Below are 23,279 nucleotides of genomic sequence, written 5' to 3'. Positions count from 1 at the left end.
AAATTATCCAGCATGCTGCTATTAGAGTTACCTTAAAAAAGTGAGAACCAAACAAGTCTTATTTCTCAGTAAAGTCATTCCTACTAGTGTTTGATGCACAAAACCAAAACAATTATTTGAATCTCCCAAAACCTGTCAAGAAGATACCCGTGTCGTATTTCAACCCAAAATAAAAAAGTAATTCATTTTTTTTTTTGTGCAATGTTACAATATTGTCAATCAATTTTTCCAATTAATTATATTTATTAAGAACATTTTCTGACAAGTTTTCATTACTGTAATGTGAAAAAAAAGTTATTAATACGTTTGTGAATACGAAGAAAAAAAGAAATATTTAAAATGTTAAGCATGTATAGATAATTGTTATATATATATATATATATATATATATATATATATATATATATATATATATATATATATATAAAAACTCTAGATTACAATTATCTATACATATCTATATATAATTCTTTTTTTCCATATTACAGTAATTAAAATTACATTTGGGGGGATTTTTTTTCTTTTGGCTTGAAATATGAGAACCTAGAACTTTTTTATTATAGCTTTGTACTTGTGAAACGTACTATAAATTAAAAAGAATTTTTATCATGATAAAAAGCATTCAGGATATTGAGGATTTTATGTGGAAAAACAAATGTGATGACTAATGAAGAAGGTTAAAGCTTTGTTAGGGAAAAATGCAATTAGTTGGATTAATCTGGAAAAAAAAAAATGACAAGAAAAAAAGTCTAAAAGAAAAAGTGAATGATGGAATGCAAGAGCTGAGAAATATGTAACCTATAGGATTTACAGTTGTGACTTCGCAACGATGTAAAGAACAGAGGTAAAGCTCTCAGTTTAAAAAAAAAACATAATTCATGGTTCCAATTCCTGTGTGTTTGCATAAATGCGCAGTTAGATTGTAGTCTTTACATATTGATTATAGCCAGCCAGGGCTGCAGGGTCTTTCTCTGCTAGATTCTACCATAAGCCACAAGAAGCGCTTATATTAAACTCTATTTACACTAATCGAAAAAGGTAAGAATATAGATACCAAGTCCTATTTACAGGTTAGCTGCGTGGCAAGCGCTAATGCTGCCCTAACCACTTTGCAGAGGCGTCAGATAATAGGCCAATCACAGCAGAGGCAAACATTAGAGAAGACAGCCATTGTGTAGCAACCTATCAGAGCTCTGGAGGCAGAGGAAGGGGGCGGAGCTGCCGTTTAATTGGTTAAGTGGCTAGGCGAGGGGTGAGTTGAGTGAGCTGTGTGCTTGCATTAGTATTTTTAACCCTGTGCATTTAAAGGCAGGAGGTGAAGAGATGGGACATCAGCAGTAGTGGACAGCGCTTTGGGGACCATGCAGAGGTTTAGAACAGGACCGCACACTCACACACTCATCCTACACATGCAGTGTAATACTGTTGGCTATTGATAATACAGTAAAATTTTACTGTATTGAGTTGCCACAGTGAAAAACACCATGACCATATTACATTCTTGTAAGAATGTACTCCTTACATACAACAAACAAGAGGAAACATCTATGGCACTCCCTTAGCCGATCTGAAAATGATGAGGGATACACACACACACACACACACACACAAACACACATCACTCACAAACTTCGTCCTGGAAACTCTGTATGCATTATAAGGTGATTGTCCGTACATTCACTCCACACCTCTCCGGGTCACACCGCTTAACCCGCACATCTTGGATCTGACTCGGGTGAAGTAACTAGGTGACCTGTCCTCCGAATACTTCCAACACCAGAGGGGTCAGCTGCATGCTGTGTTCGGGCTGGAAAGAAAGGGAGCGGTACTGCTTGGAGTGCTCTTCGTTCAGGCTACGGAGGTCCGCCAGCTTCTGGATCATCTTAGCATAGAGCAGACGGCCCCCAGGGTGATGCGCGAGGATGTACGCCTGCAGGACCTCAGATAACCTGTCCTGCAACGCTTCCACTCGCACGTGGTCCTGCACACCGGGCCGGTCTACGAGCACACAAACACAGACAAATGAGATTCCTGTTCGCAAGCATGGGCATGTTTTTAAAAAGTCTCAGTCTGTCTAACGTTTAGCGTATTGTGAATACACACTGACCTGGAGACAGCAGACAAATGCCCATCAGCAGCACATGTTCCTCCTCATGTAGGTTGAGCTTTTTTAAGCCCACCTGAAACTTCACCAGAGGCTCCAACAGCTCCAGAGTGTGTCCAGCTGCGCCCCCAAACATACACAAAATCAAGATGATTTCATAAGGCATAACCACAGGTGCTGTTCATCACAAACTAAGGACATTTTTTAAAATTGAATTATTATTTTTGAGAACCCAAATGTGACCCCCCCAACAATATAGCTATTCTATTGTTTTATAATTAATATTTAATTATTATTATTATTATAATAATTACTATAAAAATAATAATAATTTGAAACAAACTTACAATACAATAAACAATGCTTCCATAGCATTTATGATCATTTCTAATTCAATTATTAGTATAATTAATAATAACAACAATTATTATTAATATTAATCAATAATTTAAAACCTAAATATGTCATAAATAAAACAAACAATTCTTTCATAGCATATATTGGTAACATTTATGCTAAAATCTAATGTTAATTTGTACATATACATTTCAAGGCAATGTATTATATACTAATATGAATTCATGTACAATAGTATGTTTATAAATTAACATAAACCTAGATTTAAAAAAAAAAATGCTGTACAAAAAATAATTAATTGTTAGTTCATGATATCTAATGGTAATGAATTGTAAAAATTAACCCAAACTTCTTTTTGTAAAGTGTCCGTGCTATATTTCTTTAAAAAAAATTTTTTTACTTATTTTGGTATTAATCATCAATACAAAGATTTGCATACATTTTCAAGTGTGGTGTAAGTGTCAAAATATTTTTTGCAGCCAGTGTAATTTTCTCCATGCATAAAACTGGGATAAAAAATGTTTTAAAAATAAAAATAACACATTTCACCTTTAACCTGCAATGCACTTTTAGAAATCATAAGATTAACTGCTAATGAGAAATAAAATACAGTAAAACTTCCTCTTCAAAATCAAGGAAAACTTAACATAACATGCAACTGTACAGTGTTATTTTAGTATGATTACATATTACTGTAGTATTTATTAATGTTTTAAATTAGCTTTTATATATATATATATATTGTTTTTTTTTCCCTTCAGTTTTCATTTTAATTTTAGTAATTTTGTTATGTGGTCTTTTCATTTTTATTATAGTTTTTAACAATTATATTTTGCTTCAACTTTTTTTTTAATTTAAATTTTAGTACATCAACTTCAATTTATTTTATTTTAGTTAGTTGCCAAGGCAACATTTCTAATTTTCGTTTCAGTTTTTTAAGTTATGTAATATCTATATCTTTTGTTTCAGCTTTCAACAATAACAACACTGCAACCAACCGTCTATCCCTGTGAGCTTGAGTTTGTACCTTTTGTCACATCATTGACGCAGTATTTAAAATCTGGTCCTCCACAGCTCCAACTCATGTCCTCTAGACTGAAAGACTGGTTAGACCTTAGCATGATCACTTCTATAGCACTGGACTTTAGCAAAGCAATCTGATCTTCAGCTGTCAGCTCTCTGAGATACACAAGAACAGACACAAACACATACACGTCAAATGTTGGCTCATGCTGGTTTCTGTGAATGGCAGATGTATAGGGAGTGGGTGAATCCAGTTCAGATAACATGACACTCCTATGGTTACCACAGCAACCTGCGCTCCATAATGCATATGTATGTACGCACATTCTTAGGAAGTGGGGAAATGCATGGACGTGCACAGAGGAAGGCGAGAAACATGTACCGAGAGTGACGGTTTAGAAGGTCAAACCTATTTTTATGTTCCTGAGGAAATCAAATAGATGACAGTCATGTCAACAATAACCTGTTTGGAAAATGGTGGAACTTTCCACAAACGAGCACCACTAAATGGATGAAAGGAATATAGAACACCCTTGCTCAGGGTCCACAAAAGATTTTAGTTCCAGGCCTTGTGAAATTAAGAACCAGCCCTTGCCAGTTATTCAGTTGAATTGAGCAAGACAATTAATTATATAGACATAGAATTATCATTTAAATTCATATTTTAATCAAAGATTTAAATGAATGGAATGGAATTAAAGAAATACAGCTGTTTTAAATGTAGTTTTTAATAAATGATCTAATATATAATTTAATATAAATTAAATAATACATCATTTAATATTACTTTAGTAATTTCTTCAAATTGCAATTCAGTAATTCCTCCTGCCATTTCAATTAAAATAAACTCATGAATTTACTTTACCTGAATCCAGGAATCATCTTAGCAAAGCCGATGACTTTTTGAATGCTGTAGGAAACCAGGTCGGCCAGGTGAGGAAGCATGGAAAGACCGGAGCCCTCATCCTCCTTTGAGTCCGGACTGGAGCTCAAACCCTGCTCCTGATACATCATCAACAGATTACTCAGGTTCATCTTACAATCTCCTGACTCTACAGATGTGGAGAAAGAGGGGGGGGGGGGAGAAGAAAAAAAAATTAATGCTTTGCTTCATCTCAGCAACCTTCAACAATTCATGTAACAGGTACACTGACTGCAGTCTTCTGTTACTTTGCATGAAAAAAAAATAATGTTTTTTTTATTTTTTATTAATTATTCTTATGGTGGGACAGTGAAAATGTTGGTAGGGCATGTAAAAATCTGAATCAATGGCCCAAGAAAATTTTTAATAAATGGACAGGCACACTATTTTAATACACTGGCTTATACCTCTGTCTACTTTGCTAAATAACAGAAGCGTTATCTCCCCCTTGTGTCTGTTCCAAAATCTGCCATCACCTTATATAATACAGTTGGATAACAAACAACTTCTGTTGAGAATGTTTAGTGAATTGTATGGAAATATTGTGGAAAAAAAATCTACATTTCAGCAATTTTGTGCACGTCATTAAATTGCATTATGTATTATGACTGCACGATTATGAGAAAAATCATAATTGTTGCATTTTACCCTTAATATTGTAACTGTTTATTCATTTGGATTTTTTTGTTATTCAGATTTGTAATAAATTATGCAAAGCTTGCAATAACATCATTGAAGACATCTTTCCTGCATGTTTCCAGAGGTACACGTGACTGGTTGAGCCTGCAGCTCAGCACAAGCTCACTGACTGTCAGCGTACTGTGTTCTGCACTCACAAACGCCTTCATGACAATAAACAAAGCTGTCAACAGGCAACACAGCCGAATAAATCTCTTACTTACATTTTCCCTATAGAGCAAACAATATCAACATATCTGAACAGCTGAAAAACAACGTTTTGATACAACACGAATAGATATAATTGTAATGCTGTCATCGACACTTTTCATAATGAATTAAATCAGCAGCATTTAAATTAATCTGAATTGTATATCAAAAACAAATTTCAAGGGTTATTTAATATATTTTTTTTAAACCCAGAAAAAGGAAATATATAAAAACTATGATAAAAAAAAGTTATTGTACTGTAAGATGTAAGATTATGGTCATACCAATTATGCCTAGTAGAGAATTTATAACAAATGTCATATTTAATGTAAAAACAAACAACTTGCTGCTTCCAGGACAAGCCGTGTGTGTGTGTGTGTGTGTGTGTGTGTGTGTGTGTGTGTGTGTGTGTGTGTTAAACCCTAAGTTATGGGGACTAAAATGTCCCCACAAAGTATTTTTTTTTAACTTGTGGGGTCATTCTTTTGGTCCTGATGAGGAAATCAGCATATAAATCATATTAAATTATGTTGTTTTTTTTAAATGTTAAAATGCAGAAAGTTTTCTGTGATGGTAGGTTTAGGGTTAAGGGATATAATATACAGTTTATATAGTATAAAAATCATTATGTCTATGAAAAGTCCCCATAAAACATGGAAATGTGTGTGTGCACGCATGTGAATAGTCTGTTTGTCATTAGAGTGGCTCTCCTGTGACGTCAGGCATGGTGAGATGGACGGAGCCTGCTGTGCATATAAGACACACAAACCTCTAACACACAAACACTCATGCCTGCCTGCGCCTCACACTGGGCTGAAAAACATTTCTCAGAATGAACTTTACAGGTGATTTACACACAAACGACTGTGTGTGTACATTTGTTTAGCATGTATACGCATGTGTGTGTGTGTGTGTGTGTGTGTGTCACCTGGAGAGTGGCTGAAGGAGTCTGAGGAGGCGTCTGATAGTGAATGAAGAGACGCGGCTCGGCTGGCACTACGTGTAACTGGACCCTCTCTAACTGGAGGCTGAAACACAAAACACACACATAGACATATGAATGCACTGAACAAATTAGCAATGTATGAATGCCTAATAAACAAAAAGGTGGACCATAAAAGTATTTGAACACTTATGAATGTCTCTATATTATATAACAAAATATCAAACCAATTACATTTATTTGACACATAAACATTTGGTCAGAAAAAAAAGACAAGGTTTGTTAGGTTTCAAATAATACAATTATTGTTTGAAAAGTTATCTGGACACTTTGGTTGTCAAATGTTAGTGGAAAATGTTAACGTACTAAACTATGGTTGCTCTGCAAGGAGATATGTATAATATATACACCACAGTTTGGGGTTAGTAAGACGTTTTTTATTTTGAAAGAAATCAATACTTTTATTCAGCAAGGACACATTAAATCGGTCAAAAGTGACAGTAAATACTTTTTACATTGTTACAAATTTTTTTATATTTTAATGCAGTTCTTTGGAACATTCTATTATTCATCAAAGAATCCTGACAAAAATGTAGCACGGTTTTCACAAAAATATTATGCAGCAAAACTGTTTTCAACACAAAAATAAAAATAAATGTTTCTTGAGCAGCAAATCAGCACAGAATTATTTCTGAAGGATCGTGTAAAAGGCTGCTGGAAATTGTAACATTTGACTTAAAATCACTTTAGCACCAGTTGGTTGAGAAAAGTTTGTTCTGCACTTGGTTTGATATTTATTATTATTGTATATATTTTTTTAGGTCACTCAAGAGTACAAAAACACATTGGGGCCACTGTAAAAGAAGATATTAAAACTGGTTGAAAATAAGAGAAAGATATGCAGAGGAAAAGAACATAAAAGATTAGATTTACTCTGAAACGTGAGAAGTCAGAGTAGGAATCGTCATAGGTTTTGTGATGCGCATCCACCAGCGTGTCGATGATGTTGCGCTGCTCCTCTGAGAGCCGGGGCTTCTGCGCCTCCCTCTGTGCCTCCTCATCCTTTCTCCTCTGGATCAGATCCTTTTTCCTCTGAACCTCTTCATCCGTCAGGATAACTGAAGGAAAAGACAGACGAGTATCATCACTATACCCATGTACTATCATTTTATTACAGGTAAAATACATCTAAAAAATAAAATCGAATATTGTATGTTGTTCTCCAGTGTTCTATTATGACCATAATGCATCATAATTTAGTTGTCTGCTGATGATAATCAACAGCTTTAAATTCAGTCTCACAGACACTGATAAGCGGGAGAACAATTCCATCAGACCAATATTTGTAGAAATATGAGAGAAAAAACTGAACCACAATATCATAAAAACATGGGGGCGATGTCCTATATGAGAACGTGCATTACTACCAGTTTATTTTGGATCAAACTGTGACCTTGAGCAATATTCAGGTTTATAGCTATTATGATTGTTTGGGTCAATAAAACATTTCCATCAAATATTGCCGCTTTATGACTTGTTTAATTCAAATTTATCTTATCTTTCTGTGTGTGGTGTTTGTTTAAAAAATAAAGTGGCAACATATAATCTACACTTTCTGCTGATGATTCTTCAAAACAAAAGAGCAATTGAGCATTTCGAAATCCCGAAGTACCTTTCACTTACAAAATGATTAGCAAAGAACTGCCACTCAGGATCATGTGCTCACAAATGGCAAAACTACTTCCTTATACGAAATATCACTTTGCTAACAGCCTTGTGTCAAGGAACTATCATCAAGGAACCACCTTACTCGCTTCTGTCTGGAACAACCTTATAAATAATGGTCCCTTCCTGGAGAGCCCTTCAACACTGTAAAAATGACAGTTGGGACATGTTGATACTTAGCAAGGTTAAATAAAATCGAAACTATAATTAAAACATTATATAACAAAGTGACTTGGCTCCCCGTGATCACTGTTCCAAGATGTGTCATGTTGGCTAGTAACTCACACTCTTTCATCATGCCAATATCCAGGCAACGCTTGAGTCTGCAGGCCTGGCAGTGGCGACGGTTATCTTTGGTGATGGTGCAGCTTCCATTAAACGGACAGGTAAAACTGGCCTTCCGCTTCATACTGCGCCTAATGAACACACAAAACGCAGACACACAAACTATAAATAGTCTGGCAGAATCACATTGGTTACAGATAATACACGTTAATGTGTTTCTTAATGAACATCGGTGTAAATGTGCGAAAACCAAATTGGATGAGAGAAAGTGTGTGCGTGTGTACCTGAAGAAGCCTTTGCATCCCTCGCAGGTCATCGCATTAAAGTGAAAGCCAGTGGCTTTGTCTCCACACACACCACAGATCCGTGGAACATTGCGGTCAAACTCATCTGGCACTTGAGTGGATGTACTGACGGCTGACTCCATCACTGTAGCAGACGAAGGAGGAGAAGAGACAGTCAGAGACATAAATACAGAATTGTGCATTTATGGGGATGATGGGAAGAACACTACTGACTGTGTAATGTACACTACTTACAGTAAAACGGTTATATTGTGAAAAATTATTCCAATTTAAAAGAACTATTTGAATAAATTTCATGTCACATGATCCTTTAGAAAGCATTCTAATATGCTGAATTGGAAAACATGTATGATCATTATCAATTTGAAAACTCTATCATTTAAAAGTTTAGTGTGAGTACAATTTAAAAAAGAAGAAGGAATGTATACTTTTATCTTAAAATTATCAAACGTGACAGTAAAGACATTTATCATATTCTTTCGAGCTTCCTAGTCATCAAAGAATCCTGAAAAAAGTGTCACATTTTTCACAGAAATATTAAGCAGCAAAAACTGTTTTCAACATTGAAAGTATTGAAATATCTTATTATTAATAATTAACGAAGCACCAATAATATTTAACTGAGCACCAAATCAGCATATTATAATGATTTCTGAAGGATCATGTGACACTGAAGACTGGAGTATTGATTGCTGAATATTCAGCTTTGCCATCAGAGGAATAAACTACATTTTAAAATATTTTAAAATAGAAAACATTTATTTTAAATTGTAATAAGATTTCGCAATATTACTGTTTTTACAGCATTGGTGGGCATAAGAGATGTCTTTCAAAGCCATTTAGAAATCTTATTTATTCCAAAGTTTTGACTGGTAGTGTAAGGCAGAAAAAAAAAAGAAGTAAATTCCCTATTTCTTCAGCACTGACCGACAGCATAACAAAACCACAAATCATAACTGACATTCTTTAGCAAGTGTTGAATAATTAACAATCCTTTAATAGAACAATATATCATTCTGATTAAAGCCATGAGACCAGTATAAAAAACCGAATGGGGGGAAAACAGAGTTCTTTATATAAGCATCACTAATGTATGCGCATTGATAAACAGCGTACGAGATAGAGGGGAATATTAATTAGCTATCAGTGCTAAACCACTGAGAAAGGGCTGGACCGCTCAGAGAATTGGAGTGGTTGTGGGAGACCGCGCAAATGAAAACAAACAGATGTCCGCTTCAAGATCTCCATAGGAAGCTTTTTTCAAAGAATAAAAAAGAACAAGGTCAGCAAACACATAAACATGATAAAATCATTATAGCTCGAACAACCCATGAGAAAGAGCAGCCGTGCTGAAATGAGCAAGAGGTCACAGTGACACGCCAACTCAAACAGGTTAAAAAGCATCAGGTGATAAGAATATTGTCACAATAAATGAGTAACAGCACGTGATTAACCATTTCACTGTCATAGAAAATGAAACCAGCAATGAAGTTGAGATCTATGTGAAAGGTCGCAGGGACATCACAATTCTGTGTACAAACAGGAACAGCACAAACCAAATAAACACAACTATGCATAGAGAGTGATGTCACAGTTTTCCTGTTTTCACTCCTTTTTGAGAGCTTTTCTGTATAAACGCAAAATCTTTAAAATGGTAAATATGCTGAAAGCTTCATGTAGTGCAAGTTCCACAGATGAAATACCAGTTCAGGTCTAGTACACTATACACGCACACACATGACGTGACCTCTTCAAGAGAAAGTTCTCAAATTACTCTAACGCACATCGAAAACTCACACTAATAAAACCATTTCAAAACACTTCAGCACATAATGATGCATTTATCTAAATTGGGCTGTTCATTTATTCATCTATTCAAAATGTGTGAAACATTTGCAATCCCAGTTTGTGAAGATTTAGTTGGCAGTCAGCCATAAACATGGCACTACTTATGTGCATATTTTTGAAGGTAACCTGCAGATGGATGTTATTTTTCTTGACTTTTGAAGTAATGATTGTTATTGGTTGTCAATATTTAGAAGTCTTCAAAAAGGTGGATGGAAGTAAATCAAATTAAAATGAATAAAAAATAAATAAATTATTTATTTATTTTATTAATAAAATTTGTGAACTTTGAAGTATAGGCCTACTGTCAGGGAATTACCAGACCAAAACACAGGTTTATTGCAGCATTAGGATATGAGCACACAGGTAAGTAAACAGGAAAATAGCAGGTTGGGGAGAATGACTGGACAATAATAGCAGTCTTTACTGTGTTTTTTTACTGCAGTCCTTGTTGTAGACCAGACCATCATTGAATATGAAGTGTGCACTCTTATAGTGACCTAGATGGCTAATAACTGGTGTCAGGAGCGGACGATGGCTGAATGAGTGCAGGTGAGAACCAGGAGGGATGCTGGGAAATGTAGTCTAGAATGCATGTGACAGAACCCCCTAATCCCTCCTAAACGAGCTTTGATCGGCCTCCGTCCCCGTGACGAGGGAGCTTTGATCGGCCTCCGTGCCCGTGACGAGGGAACTATGATCAGCCTCCATGCCCGTGACGAGGGAGCTTTGACTCCGTGCCCGTGACGAGAGAGCTTTGATCGGTCACCGTGCCCGTGACGAGGGAGCTTTGATCGGTCACCGTGCCTGTGACGAGGGAGCTTTGATCGGCCTCCGTGCCCGTGATGAAGCCTTTGACTCCGTGCCCGTGACGAGGGAGCTTTGAACGGTCACCGTGCCCGTGCGAGGGAGCTTTGATCGGTCACCGTGCTCGTGACGAGGGAGCTTTGACTCCGTGCCCATGACAAGGGAGCTTTGATCGGCCTCCGTGCCCGTGACGAGGGAACTATGATCGGCCTCCATGCCCGTGACAAGGGAGCTTTGACTCCGTGCCCGTGACGAGGGAGCTTTGATCGGCCTCCGTGCCCGTGATGAAGCCTTTGACTCCGTGCCCGTGACGAGGGAGCTTTGATCGGTCACCGTGCCCGTGCGAGGGAGCTTTGATCGGTCACCGTGCTCGTGACGAGGGAGCTTTGACTCCGTGCCCATGACAAGGGAGCTTTGATTGGCCTCCGTGCCCGAGACGAGGGAACTATGATCGGCCTCCATGCCCGTGACAAGGGAGCTTTGACTCCGTGCCCGTGACGAGGGATCTTTGATCGGCCTCCATGCCCGTGACAAGGGAGCTTTGACTCCGTGCCCGTGACGAGGGAGCTTTGATCGGCCTCCGTACCCGTGACGAGGGAGCTTTGATCGGCCTCCGTGCCCGTGACGAGGGAACTATGATCAGCCTCCATGCCCGTGACGAGGGAGCTTTGATCGGTCACCATGCCCGTGACGAGGGAACTATGATCGGCCTCCATGCCCGTGACGAGGGAGCTTTGATCGGCCTCCGTGCCCGTGACAAGGGAGCTTTGATCGGCCTCCGTGCCCGTGATGAAGCCTTTGACTCTGTGCCCGTGATGAGGGAGCTTTGACTCCGTGCCCATGACAAGGGAGCTTTGATCGGCCTCTGTGCCCGTGACGAGGGAACTATGATCGGCCTCCGTGCCCATGACAAGAGAGCTTTGATCGGCCTCCGTGCCCGTGACGAGGGAACTATGATCGGCCTCCATGCCCGTGACGAGGGAACTATGACTCCGTGACGAGGGAGCTTTGATCGGTCACCGTGCCTGTGACGAGGGAGCTTTGATCGGTCACCGTGCCCATGACAAGGGAGCCTGGATCGGCCTCTGTGCTCGTGACGAGGGAACTTTGATCGGCCTCCGTGCCCGTGACGAGGGAGCTTTGATCGGCCTCCGTGCCCGTGACGAGGGAGCCTGGATCGGCCTCTGTGCTCGTGACGAGGGAACTTTGATTGGCCTCCGTGCCCGTGACGAGGGAACTATGATCAGCCTCCATGCCCGTGACGAGGGAGCTTTGACTCCGTGCCCGTGACGAGGGAGCTTTGATCGGTCACTGTGCCTGTGACGAGGGAACTATGATCGGCCTCCGTGCCCATGACAAGGGAGCCTGGATCGGCCTCTGTGCTCGTGACGAGGGAACTTTGATCGGCCTCCGTGCCCGTGACGAGGGAACTATGATCAGCCTCCATGCCCGTGACGAGGGAGCTTTGACTCCGTGCCCGTGACGAGGGAGCTTTGATCGGTCACTGTGCCTGTGACGAGGGAACTATGATCGGCCTCCATGCCCGTGACGAGGGAGCTTTGATCGGCCTCCGTGCCCGTGACAAGGGAGCTTTGATCGGCCTCCGTGCCCGTGATGAAGCCTTTGACTCTGTGCCCGTGACGAGGGAGCTTTGATTGGTCACCGTGCCCGTGACGAGGGAGCATTGATCGGAGACCGTGCCCGTGACGAGGGAGCTTTGATCGGCCTCCGTGCCCGTGACAAGGCAGCTTTGATCGGCCTCCGTGCCCGTGATGAAGCCTTTGACTCTGTGCCCGTGACGAGGGTGCTTTGACTCCGTGCCCATGACAAGGGAGCTTTGATCGGCCTCTGTGCCCGTGACGAGGGTGCTTTGACTCCGTGCCCATGACAAGGGAGCTTTGATCGGCCTCTGTGCCCGTGACGAGGGAACTATGATCGACCTCCGTGCCCATGACAAGGGAGCTTTGATCGGCCTCCGTGCCCGTGACGAGGGAACTATGATCGGCCTCCATGCCCGTGACGAGGGAGCTTTGATCGGTCACCGTGCCTGTGACAAGGGAGCTTTGATCGGTCACCGTGCCCGTGACAAGGGAGCTTGGATCGGCCTCTGTGCTCGTGACGAGGGAACTTTGATCGGCCTCCGTGCCCGTGACGAGGGAACTATGATCAGCCTCCATGCCCGTGACGAGGGAGCTTTGATCGGCCTCCGTGCCCGTGACAAGGGAGCTTTGATCGGCCTCCGTGCCCGTGATGAAGCCTTTGACTCTGTGCCCGTGACGAGGGAGCTTTGATTGGTCACCGTGCCCATGACAAGGGAGCTTTGATCGGCCTCCGTGCCCGTGATGAAGCCTTTGACTCTGTGCCCGTGACGAGGGAGCTTTGATTGGTCACCGTGCCCGTGACGAGGGAGCATTGATCGGAGACCGTGCCCGTGACGAGGGAGCTTTGATGGGTCACCGTGCCCGTGACGAGGGAGCTTTGACCGGTCACCGTGCCCGTGTGAGGGAGCTTTGATCGGTCACCGTGACAAGGGAGCTTTGATTGGTCACCGTGCCCGTGACAAGGGAGCTTTGATTGGCCTCCGTGCCCGTGATGAAGCCTTTGACTCTGTGCCCGTGACGAGGGAGCTTTGATTGGTCACCGTGCCCGTGACGAGGGAGCATTGATCGGTGACCGTGCCCGTGACGAGGGAGCTTTGATCGGTCACCGTGCCCGTATGAGGGAGCTTTGATCGGTCACCGTGCCCGTGACGAGGGAGCTTTGATTGGTCACCGTGCCCGTGACAAGGGAGCTTTGATCGGCCTCCGTGCCCGTGATGAAGCCTTTGACTCTGTGCCCGTGACGAGGGAGCTTTGATTGGTCACCGTGCCCGTGACGAGGGAGCTTTGATCAGTCACCGTGCCCGTGTGAGGGAGCTTTGATCGGTCACCGTGCCCGTGACAAGGGAGCTTTGATCGGCCTCCGTGCCCGTGATGAAGCCTTTGACTCTGTGCCCGTGAGAGGGAGCTTTGATTGGTCACCGTGCCCGTGACGAGGGAGCTTTGATCGGTCACCGTGCCCGTGACGAGGGAGCTTTGATCGGCCTCCGTGCCCGTGACGAGGGAGCTTTGATCGGTCACCGTGCCCGTGACAAGGGAGCTTTGATCGGCCTCCGTGCCCGTGATGAAGCCTTTGACTCTGTGCCCGTGTGAGGGAGCTTTGATTGGTCACCGTGCTCGTGACAAGGGAGCCTTGTTCGGCCTCCGTGCCCGTGATGAAGCCTTTGACTCTGTGCCCGTGACGAGGGAGCTTTGATCGGCCTCCGTGCCCGTGACGAGGGAGCTTTGATCGGCCTCCGTGCCCGTGACGAAGCCTTTGACTCTGTGCCCGTGACGAGGGAGCTTTGATCGGCCTCCGTACCCGTGACAAGGGAGCTTTGACCGGCCTCTGTGCCCGTGCGAGGGAGCTTTGATCGGCCTCCGTGCCCGTGACAAGGGAGCTTTGACCGGCCTCTGTGCCCGTGCGAGGGAGCTTTGATCGGCCTCCGTGCCCGTGACGAGGGAGCTTTGATGAGTGATGATGGAGCATGAACTGGGAGGATTTCAGAGACAGGTGGAGATTCCGCTGTGATGACCGCTGGCTCCTGAAGGACTGGAGTGAACTGGGGTGGTTGTGACTGTGGGGCGAAGATGTCTTCAATTGTTTCACCTACTGTGAAGGAGGATCCACTCAGCCACTGCACATATTCAGTGTATTGCTCCAGGAAACACGTGCTAGCTGCCGCCGAAATTTGTTGCAAAGAGATAATCGTCCAAAACACTCCAGAAGATTATAGGGTATCATCGTTCCATGGCACCAAATGGGAGAGCTCAAGGAACTCCTCCACATAGACTTCGACTGGTCAGCCATCTTGTGAGATGAAGAGGAGCAAATCGGCGGGGTGGACTGGTGAATCTGTCTGTGCTCATATTGTTGTCTGCTTTCAGGTAATTATCAGACTCAAAGGCAGATAGACAGTGAAAACCACACAGGTTTATTGCAACATTAGGATGTGAGGGCATAGGTAAGTAAATGGGAATATAGCAGGTTGAGGAGAATGATTGGATAATAACAGAATAGTGTTGCTGGTGCAGGAGGAGATCGCAGACACATGGATGTGGAGAGAACACTTCCCGGCATGGTCCAGACAGGTGAGTATACTGGTAAGGGTAGAGGCTTACTGGAGTGTAGAGGGATCACTAGAGAAATGGAGATCAAGGGGCAGGTAGAAGATCGCTGGGGAATTGTTGGGAAATCGTAGGGGAATCATCAAAGTGGAATTTATTTCAAAGAAAGTAATGATTAAGATATAAACTTAAGTCATTTTTACTTTATACATGCTTGCATAAGCATTCGCATATCGGTGCGGTCAAGTGCAGGAAAAAAAGTCATTGCGTTTCTTTTTTCTGGATTGTGCCTAATTTCTCAACAGCCTGTAGAAAAAAAATATCTTTTAAATAATGAAGTAGACTTAGTGAAGTGAGCTGTGTGACTGATTAGCCTAGCTATACAATATAGTCCTCACCAACTAATATTATAAACAATGGCCCACATTACACACAATAAACTAAAATGAGCTTAACATTTAAGGTGCAACACAAAAAGACAGAAGGATAAGACGATGTTTGCCAACCCCCGGGAAATCCTATAATATTATTCACCTGAAAATAAAAACAAGGGTCACACTTTTCAGTCTAGCTGCTCGATATTGGCAAAAAACTGACATTGCGATATTTTGTTTTTCTGCAATATATTTTGTGGTATGAAAACACGTTTAAATGATAAACTCTCACTCTATGATGGTTAAACTTTGCAATTAATCCGAGAATCACTTGAATTTCGAACCGTGGTGCCTGGTCTGTACAGATCAACTACGATCCCTATACTTGACATTGCACATCCTGCGATTTGACTTTCACGGCTGCACACATCGCGATATCGATGTTACAAAATATATATATCGTGCAGCCCAAGTAACACTTCATTTTAGGTCTTGTCTTTAACTACTATGTACTAAAATCATAATTTATAGGGACTATTTTCTTATTAGGTACAATGTTCACTTTTGCTGCTATTCCAGGTGGGATACAGAAAAGATTAAGGACAGGTTTGGTGGTATGATTAGGTTTAAGGGGGGGGTTAAGGTGTAAGGGAGGGGTCAACAGTGTAATTATAGATGTAATTACAGAAACTAATTACAGCTGTAATTACATGATGGTATTTTTTAAATATAAGCACAATGTAACAACATGCATATACACAATAAGTGCATTGTATGATTAATTGAAATGTTAGTATTGTAGTTTAAGACACTTGATATAAAGTTGGACCAAAACAAGAATATAGTGCTGAAAGTCTCACAGAATTCTCTTTCCTTTTAAAAAAAGAATGCCAATTGCAAATTGTTAGATAAATTTAGTCCTTGCTTTTTCAAGTCTACAAAATCATTAACTATGTATGCACACTGTGTGTTTTGTTGAGATTCTGGACTGTGCACAATGCACATGCCACATCTCCACTATTCGCACTTCAGTATATGGCTCTTGTTATCAATGCATACATAGCATGAAAGAGATAAGACACTTTCAGAAAATGTTAAATGTGTCTCAACTGGGCAATCAGGTTAATGTTCCATCTTATGCCACATAGCATCTTAGGAACTCTGAGAACACCTGGGATATTTTAGGTCTGGACATGTGAAGACGGCATGACTGACACTTTGACTGTGGCCTCACTATATGTATGACCGTGATGCCCTTTAAGGTAGTGCAGAGTTAATGATTGAATGGACTGAAGCATCACATAGCACTAACAAGTATGTAGGCCAAGGTGTACGAGAAAGACTGTCCCTCTTCAGAAGGATGACCTGGTTGTGAATTTAATGGCCTGTTTATTATATAAAAGAACATGATGTACACTGGAGAAGATCAGCATCGAAATGACATGCATTATCATTATCTTTTAATCAAAATTGAAAACAAGGATTGACTAAGAATTGACTTTGACCTTCTCAACACACAAAAAAAAGAGCAAAGTCATTGTGGATAAACACGGATTAGCATATTCCATAACATATTGCTAGTGGTAATTGTGTAACATACAGTTTTCATGCTACAGTAACTCTATAACATGTAACTATGGTGATACCTCAACCATCATGCGTAACTATGGTTCCTTCGCAATAAATACTTCTAGTAACTGCATAATGTGGTTCGACTTTGTAACGAGTGCAACATTTAAACATAGTTAGGTCATAAATTTAAGTAAACAGAGAAAAGTGCCACAGCCCTTACAGCAGGGGTCGAGGGGTGCCTGTATACAGGAAAGGACAGAGATGCTGTCAGGGTTTCATAAACCTTCATTAGCTATGACAACAGACAGAGACAGACTCACAAGGCAGGAATGCCAGGCCTGGCATAGAGACCATGTGGAAAACACAGGAACACATGCAACAGCACATACTAAAGCTTCGTAGAAATGTTCTCACACTTGGAGCAACCCGGCAAACTGGCGTTGACGGCTATAATGCAAGAACGATCAGCAGACTCATAAAAACCATAAAAACAGACAGAGACATAGAGACAAACTGTCCTACACATTTCCTCCGCACACACACACGCAAAGGAAATCTGTGCGTATGTGTAGTGTGCAGAGCCAGTTGGGTCAGTTCGGGTCCAGAACACACAGAAACTGCTGTTGTCCTCAAACGAACCTGACTGGAAACACACTGCCAGATTATAACACTGCCACACACTCACACAAAGTCTTTCTCTCACATACACAACACACAAAATTCCACAAGTACACCACACAAATACAAACTTAGACTCATGCCAAGCAACACTCTATGAGGACATGGTAAAGTAATTTTTCTGTCAGATTCTTTCAGAAATTTCCATTTGCTTAAGCTAAAAACATTCACATTATGTGAACATAAGTAATTGTTTATAGTAGATGCTTAACCACAGACAGCATTTACATTAACATACCGCTCAGGAGCCGGAACAGCCGATGTATTCCTTGACATCAAGCTGGTTTAGATTTAACTTCAAGAAATGTGGTAAACTTGAGGAGAAACACAAATTCAATCCGGTTCAAAATCCGGTCCTGGAGGGCCACTGCCCTGCAGAGTTTATTTCCAACCCTAATCAAACACGCCTGAACAAGCTAGTCAAAGCCTTCAGAGTTACTAGAAAATTGCAGGAAAGTGAGTTTGATCATGGTTTGAGCTAAACTCTGCAGGACAGTGGCCCTCCAGAGCTGGATTTGAGGAACCCTGATATAGGCAAACATCACTTCCTCAAAGGACAAATATTTTTGCATACACACAATTTAAAGGGATAGTTCGCCCAAAAATGAAAATTCTGTCATCATAAATGGAAATATTTTGAGTTTTTTCTTTTCTCAAAACTATCCGTTCTGTTCTGCAAAATGTATTATTTTATGTTCCACTGAATAAGCAAAAGTCACACAGGTTTGGAACGAGTAAATGATGATAAAATTACAATTTTGGGGGTACTATCTTTTTAATACAGTGGAGAATGCTGCATTGCTACATTGTGAAGAAGAACCTCAAATGAGCCTCAACAACATCAACTTCTGATTGCGGCATTATTTTTGTGTAATGACCAGTAAACTACAAGTATAATTTATGTATTTATTTGGTAAATATGTAATTAGGGTGATACAAAATCCCTCCGCTTCATGATAATGACTGACTGAAGGCTATATTATGCCTTACATACTAGAAACTATGCAAAATAATAGGATCTCACAAAAAAACAATGCAAGGGAAAGAAATGTAAAAAAAAAAAAATGATCATACATCTGTGTTATTTCAGTCCATTTGATTCTCAACCCATGTAGGTTTAGTGAAGCCATATATAGCAATGTCAAGCATCTGAGCAAATAGTACCAATCCACAGTAGCTGAAGATATGCTGCGCAAAGACATACATTAATCATTTATCGTTCCATCATGCTGAAAAACCTCCACACACTGAACATCAATTATTTCTGAACTGTTAAATTCACCATAAGCAAACAAATATTATTTATAAAAAGATGCAAAAACAAAGATAGCACTGTAAAACATTAGCCACAGTAAACAAACAAGCATCAGGCCAACACTGTTCAGGTTACATTACTAAATGGCCTGAAGTCAAAATTAGCTGTTTACTAATGAGAAATCTTTCTCAGCTGTGAATAGTCTCTTTACGTATTCGTCTTTGGTTACCCTTGCCATAACGCGACCACTCACTCTGCTCATGCAAAACACGGGGCAAGAACACACACATGACCAGAAAAGTGTAACTGACTCCTCCTTCCTCTTTCCTCCCTTTTCCCTCCTTCCGTACAGGGGGTCTTTCTACCCTGTGTCCAATCCCAGTGGTCTGCATGCACACACACGCATACACACACACATACAGAGCCAATGTTCCCCTTCAATGGGCCTCTCTACAGGGCTACAGTCAAGGCCTCACAGCTTCTGCCTAGAGTTACAGAAACTACACACAGGCCCACACATTCCAGCCTCTGAAATGAGCACCGCCACAATAACAACCTAAACATCACAATCCAGTTACTTTAAACAAAAGAAACATATCATCAGTGCAACCTACATAGAGCAAGACAGGTCCAGTATGGCACAGGCTCAGACACTATCGTGATTGTGAACATAATATACAGGTGCATGGAAACTCTGGAGCATACTGAACATGTAATCCTGTATAGAGTAATATCAATTTTGCTGCTGCGGTACATTCTGGAGCTCAGCACAAAACAAATCCATGTATTTTTAATAACTTATCCTGCACTGATAATCTAATAAAATTAACAAAGATGAAGAGAAAGAGGACAAAATTAGATATGCAGGTATATGTATACACTACAGACTACACTACAAAAAAAAACAAAAGTCTCACCAAAAGAGTAGAAATGTTCATTTTTATTGCATTTATTGGACCAAAAAAGCAGTAAAAACAGTAATTATGTGAAATATTATTACAATTCAAAATAACTGTTTTCTATTTTAATATATTTAAGTGTCATTTATTCATGTGATGGATGGCAGCAGCATCATTACTTTAGTCTTCAGTGTCACATGATCCTTCAGAAATCATTCTAATAGCATATTTGGTGCTCAAGAAACATTTATTTTTTTTATCACTGATGATAAAACCAGTTGTTCTGCTTAATATTAATGCATCCCTGCTGAATAAAAGGATTAATTTCTTTTAAAAAAAACATGACTGACCCCTAACTTTTAAAATGGTAGTGTACGAGAGACAATGGTACTGAATAAAAGGGAAAGAGGGTTTTGAAATCTTTCCAGGGTATCACGTCTAATCTTGTTACATGGTTGGATATTTCATACTATTTCCACTCAAATTAGAAAATAGCAGCCCTGAACTTGCACAATGGAGCATCGTTCACAAAGCAACCACTTTTACCATATGCATTCTAGCCACACAAAACACAAACACATTATCTGATACAACTAGTCCAAGGTATAGCCAACCAAGCCATTCAAACATGGGACAAGGGTAAGCATTACGTTGATTTTGAAAGTCTACTACCTGACATAAACCAAAATTATTTTTTTTGTGGAAAATATGGGAATTAATATCACCAGGTATTTTTCTTTTTACCATGCTTATCTGACATGCCCTAACTAGTTGTCCATTACACTATCAAAATGTCTGTAAAACTAGGGCACAATGTACTCTATAAATATGAAGGGTTTTTTTTACAGGTGTTTTACCTGCATTTTAAATTATGCATTGCATTGTGTTTTAGGGATAGCGGAAGTTTCCGTAAAATGAATGCATAATGTCCTGGCAGAAAAACTACCAGTACATTTTCCGATTTTATTTCTTTACAGTGTAGGAAAGCTGAAAAGTCCTAGCCCAGTTCAACAGACATGTTAAACAAACTATGCGGACTACAACAGATTCTCAACATACCAACAGCACAATGTGCTTTCATGTGAGTCACACGCTCTCTCTCCACAAGGGCATTATGTTTAACAATACTGCTGAGGTTAATATGATTTATATAGCAGGGTTTTAATAAAGCACTTTTATGTTTCACTTTCATCATAAGGTTTTATAAAACATAATAGGCCTCCATTACAAGAAAGCAGAATTGAAAAAATATTCAATTGGAATAATTATTTTCACTTCAAATTAAACGGGTACAAATAGGCAAGTGCATAATATATCTTGTATGAATGCCCATATGTGAAAACATATGAATGAAAGTTTAATTATATTGTAACTATTCTAATGTATATTAACTTATGATCTACAAAGCATTAAAAAATGCATTAATGTATGGTGATATTATCAAAGTAAGTTATTATAAAATGATAACGCAAACACGCTCTATCAAAAAACCTTTATCAGATGTGAATCAGTACACCGTTTTTGTTATGAATTCGTAGTTCAGTATATCTCTGACATTACAGTATGTGGTTAGAAAAGCGAGCTAAATCTCTAAAGCAGTAACTTTAAAAGTGCTGGTAAAGCTATAGAAGCGATATTGTCGCTGTGACTGTATGATGTCGCAGTTACAAATTACTGCAACAGATGAGCTGATACGCAGCTATACAATCAAACACAATACACTCTTTTTTATTGCTTAGAATAGAATTAATGCTCATTAGCAGGAATTTTCTGCTTTAAGTCATTCTTCAGAACTATCTGTTCTTGGTGGCATGTGCAAAGTTTTCCACGTTGTATAACTTGCCAAGATCGGGTGTTTAAATTGCATTAAATCAGTGCAACGAAAAGATGCATCGAAGACATACAACGAATAAATAAACAAACAGGTATTATAGTGACAAACGTGTTTTAGTTCAGCAACTACCACATAAACTCTCTATCTGGAGCTCATGTGCCATGTTAAAAAACAGTCACTTGAGTAGGTTACCTAACATTAGCAGACTAGCAGCTTTTGTTGTGAATTGCATTAGTGTGAGCACAAGGTTCACTTTGATAATAGTGTGTGTCAGAGTAAACAGCTCGCTTCGTACCTGCGTGCAACTTTTCCGATCAAGCGTGATGTGACTTTTGCTGCTTCACTCTAGCCCGTAACTTGTAAATCTTGTTTTTTTTTCACACCGAGAACTTGGCGCCAGCTCACATGCTAGCACGCCGAGAAAACACGCCCACCGCCTCGGCAGCGCAGCCCGCAGAGGGTCGCCTCGCTCCGCGTCCAGCCGCACCGCAGCCCCGTATTCGCGATCGAGCCTCTGGAGGAGCTAGTCGATGAGATGCTAACGAATTACGATGGCTATTGCAGATTTGCAATCCATCTCGCTAGTCTATGGATTAACTAAAGACAAATAAATCAAAAATATCGGTCGAATCTAAAAGCACCAACAGTTACCTCCGTGCCCCGTGGGTGATTCGCAGTATCCGGACACAAAACAAACTTTGAACCCACGCTGGTTAGGACTGTAAAAATGTTGTACTTGACCCTAAATAGATGGGACTCCGTGTAATTACGCCCCGCCCCGACTCTACCCTGTACAGCGGATTTTCCTCCAAAGACTGTGCTGTGAGCGTTCGTCCGCTGTTTTGGTTGGTGTGACATCCTCTGCCACGCGAGCACTGTTTGGACAGGTCGGTTGTTCGTAAAGCGCGTGGGGACAACTCCCACATTCCACAAGCAAAACACACTCACACGCACAAACCCCACTGCATTCAATGGCAGAGACTGCGCGCGCGCACACACACACACACACACACACATACACTCACGCGCGCGAGGGGTGTGTCATGACGTCAGAGGCATCAACGAGGTAAACAGTTTGTCCGCATGAGGTCGAACATTATGTTCCTGTATATATGTGGAGAAATGTGTGTCAGCCACTTGATCGGTATTGGACTGCATTAAATTAATTAAAAATAATTTACTCATCCTGTTGCAAACACAATTTTCTTCTTTGTAACACAAAATATGTTATGCAGAAGGACTGTACTATTCACTTTCATTGTATGTAAATAAAAAGCTTCAAGGCTATCATTCCCTATCGTAAGGGTGAGTAAATGGT

At 40.7% G+C, this 23,279-nt stretch overlaps 1 protein-coding gene across 2 annotated transcripts; it reads right to left on the bottom strand.

Moving 5' to 3' along the window:
• Nucleotides 1–525: 525 nt before the first annotated feature.
• vdrb (vitamin D receptor b) lies at nt 526–22,986 on the bottom strand. 2 transcript variants are annotated; one of them, XM_084129247.1, is made up of 9 exons: nt 22,257–22,986; nt 8,532–8,676; nt 8,248–8,378; nt 7,171–7,355; nt 6,223–6,322; nt 4,350–4,536; nt 3,489–3,640; nt 2,108–2,224; nt 526–1,998 (listed from the first exon to the last, which is right to left on the bottom strand). In XM_084129247.1, exons 2-9 carry the CDS (start codon nt 8,672–8,674, stop codon nt 1,745–1,747), a joined length of 1,269 nt encoding a protein of 422 aa, XP_083985373.1. In that variant the 5' UTR covers nt 8,675–8,676; nt 22,257–22,986; the 3' UTR covers nt 526–1,744. The 2 variants fall into 2 exon arrangements, with proteins under 2 accessions (XP_083985373.1, XP_083985374.1); XM_084129248.1 differs by having other exon boundaries at nt 22,613–22,751.
• Nucleotides 22,987–23,279: the final 293 nt, after the last annotated feature.

The sequence above is a fragment of the Abramis brama genome (assembly GCF_963993115.1).
Source record: "Abramis brama genome assembly, chromosome: 11".
Lineage (NCBI taxonomy): Eukaryota > Metazoa > Chordata > Actinopteri > Cypriniformes > Leuciscidae > Abramis > Abramis brama.
This window is presented reverse-complemented; position numbering and strand designations above follow the sequence as displayed.

Excerpts from the sequence above, each read along its gene's own strand:
- vdrb (XM_084129247.1), bottom strand. The coding sequence starts at position 8,674 with ATGGAGTCAGCCGTCAGTACATCCACTCAAGTGCCAGATGAGTTTGAC. Across the intron at positions 8,379-8,531 it reads GGATGCAAAGGCTTCTTCAG|GCGCAGTATGAAGCGGAAGG; the intron begins GTACACACGCAC and ends TGTGTTCATTAG. Across the intron at positions 1,999-2,107 it reads CATTTGTCTGCTGTCTCCAG|ACCGGCCCGGTGTGCAGGAC; the intron begins GTCAGTGTGTAT and ends GTGTGCTCGTAG.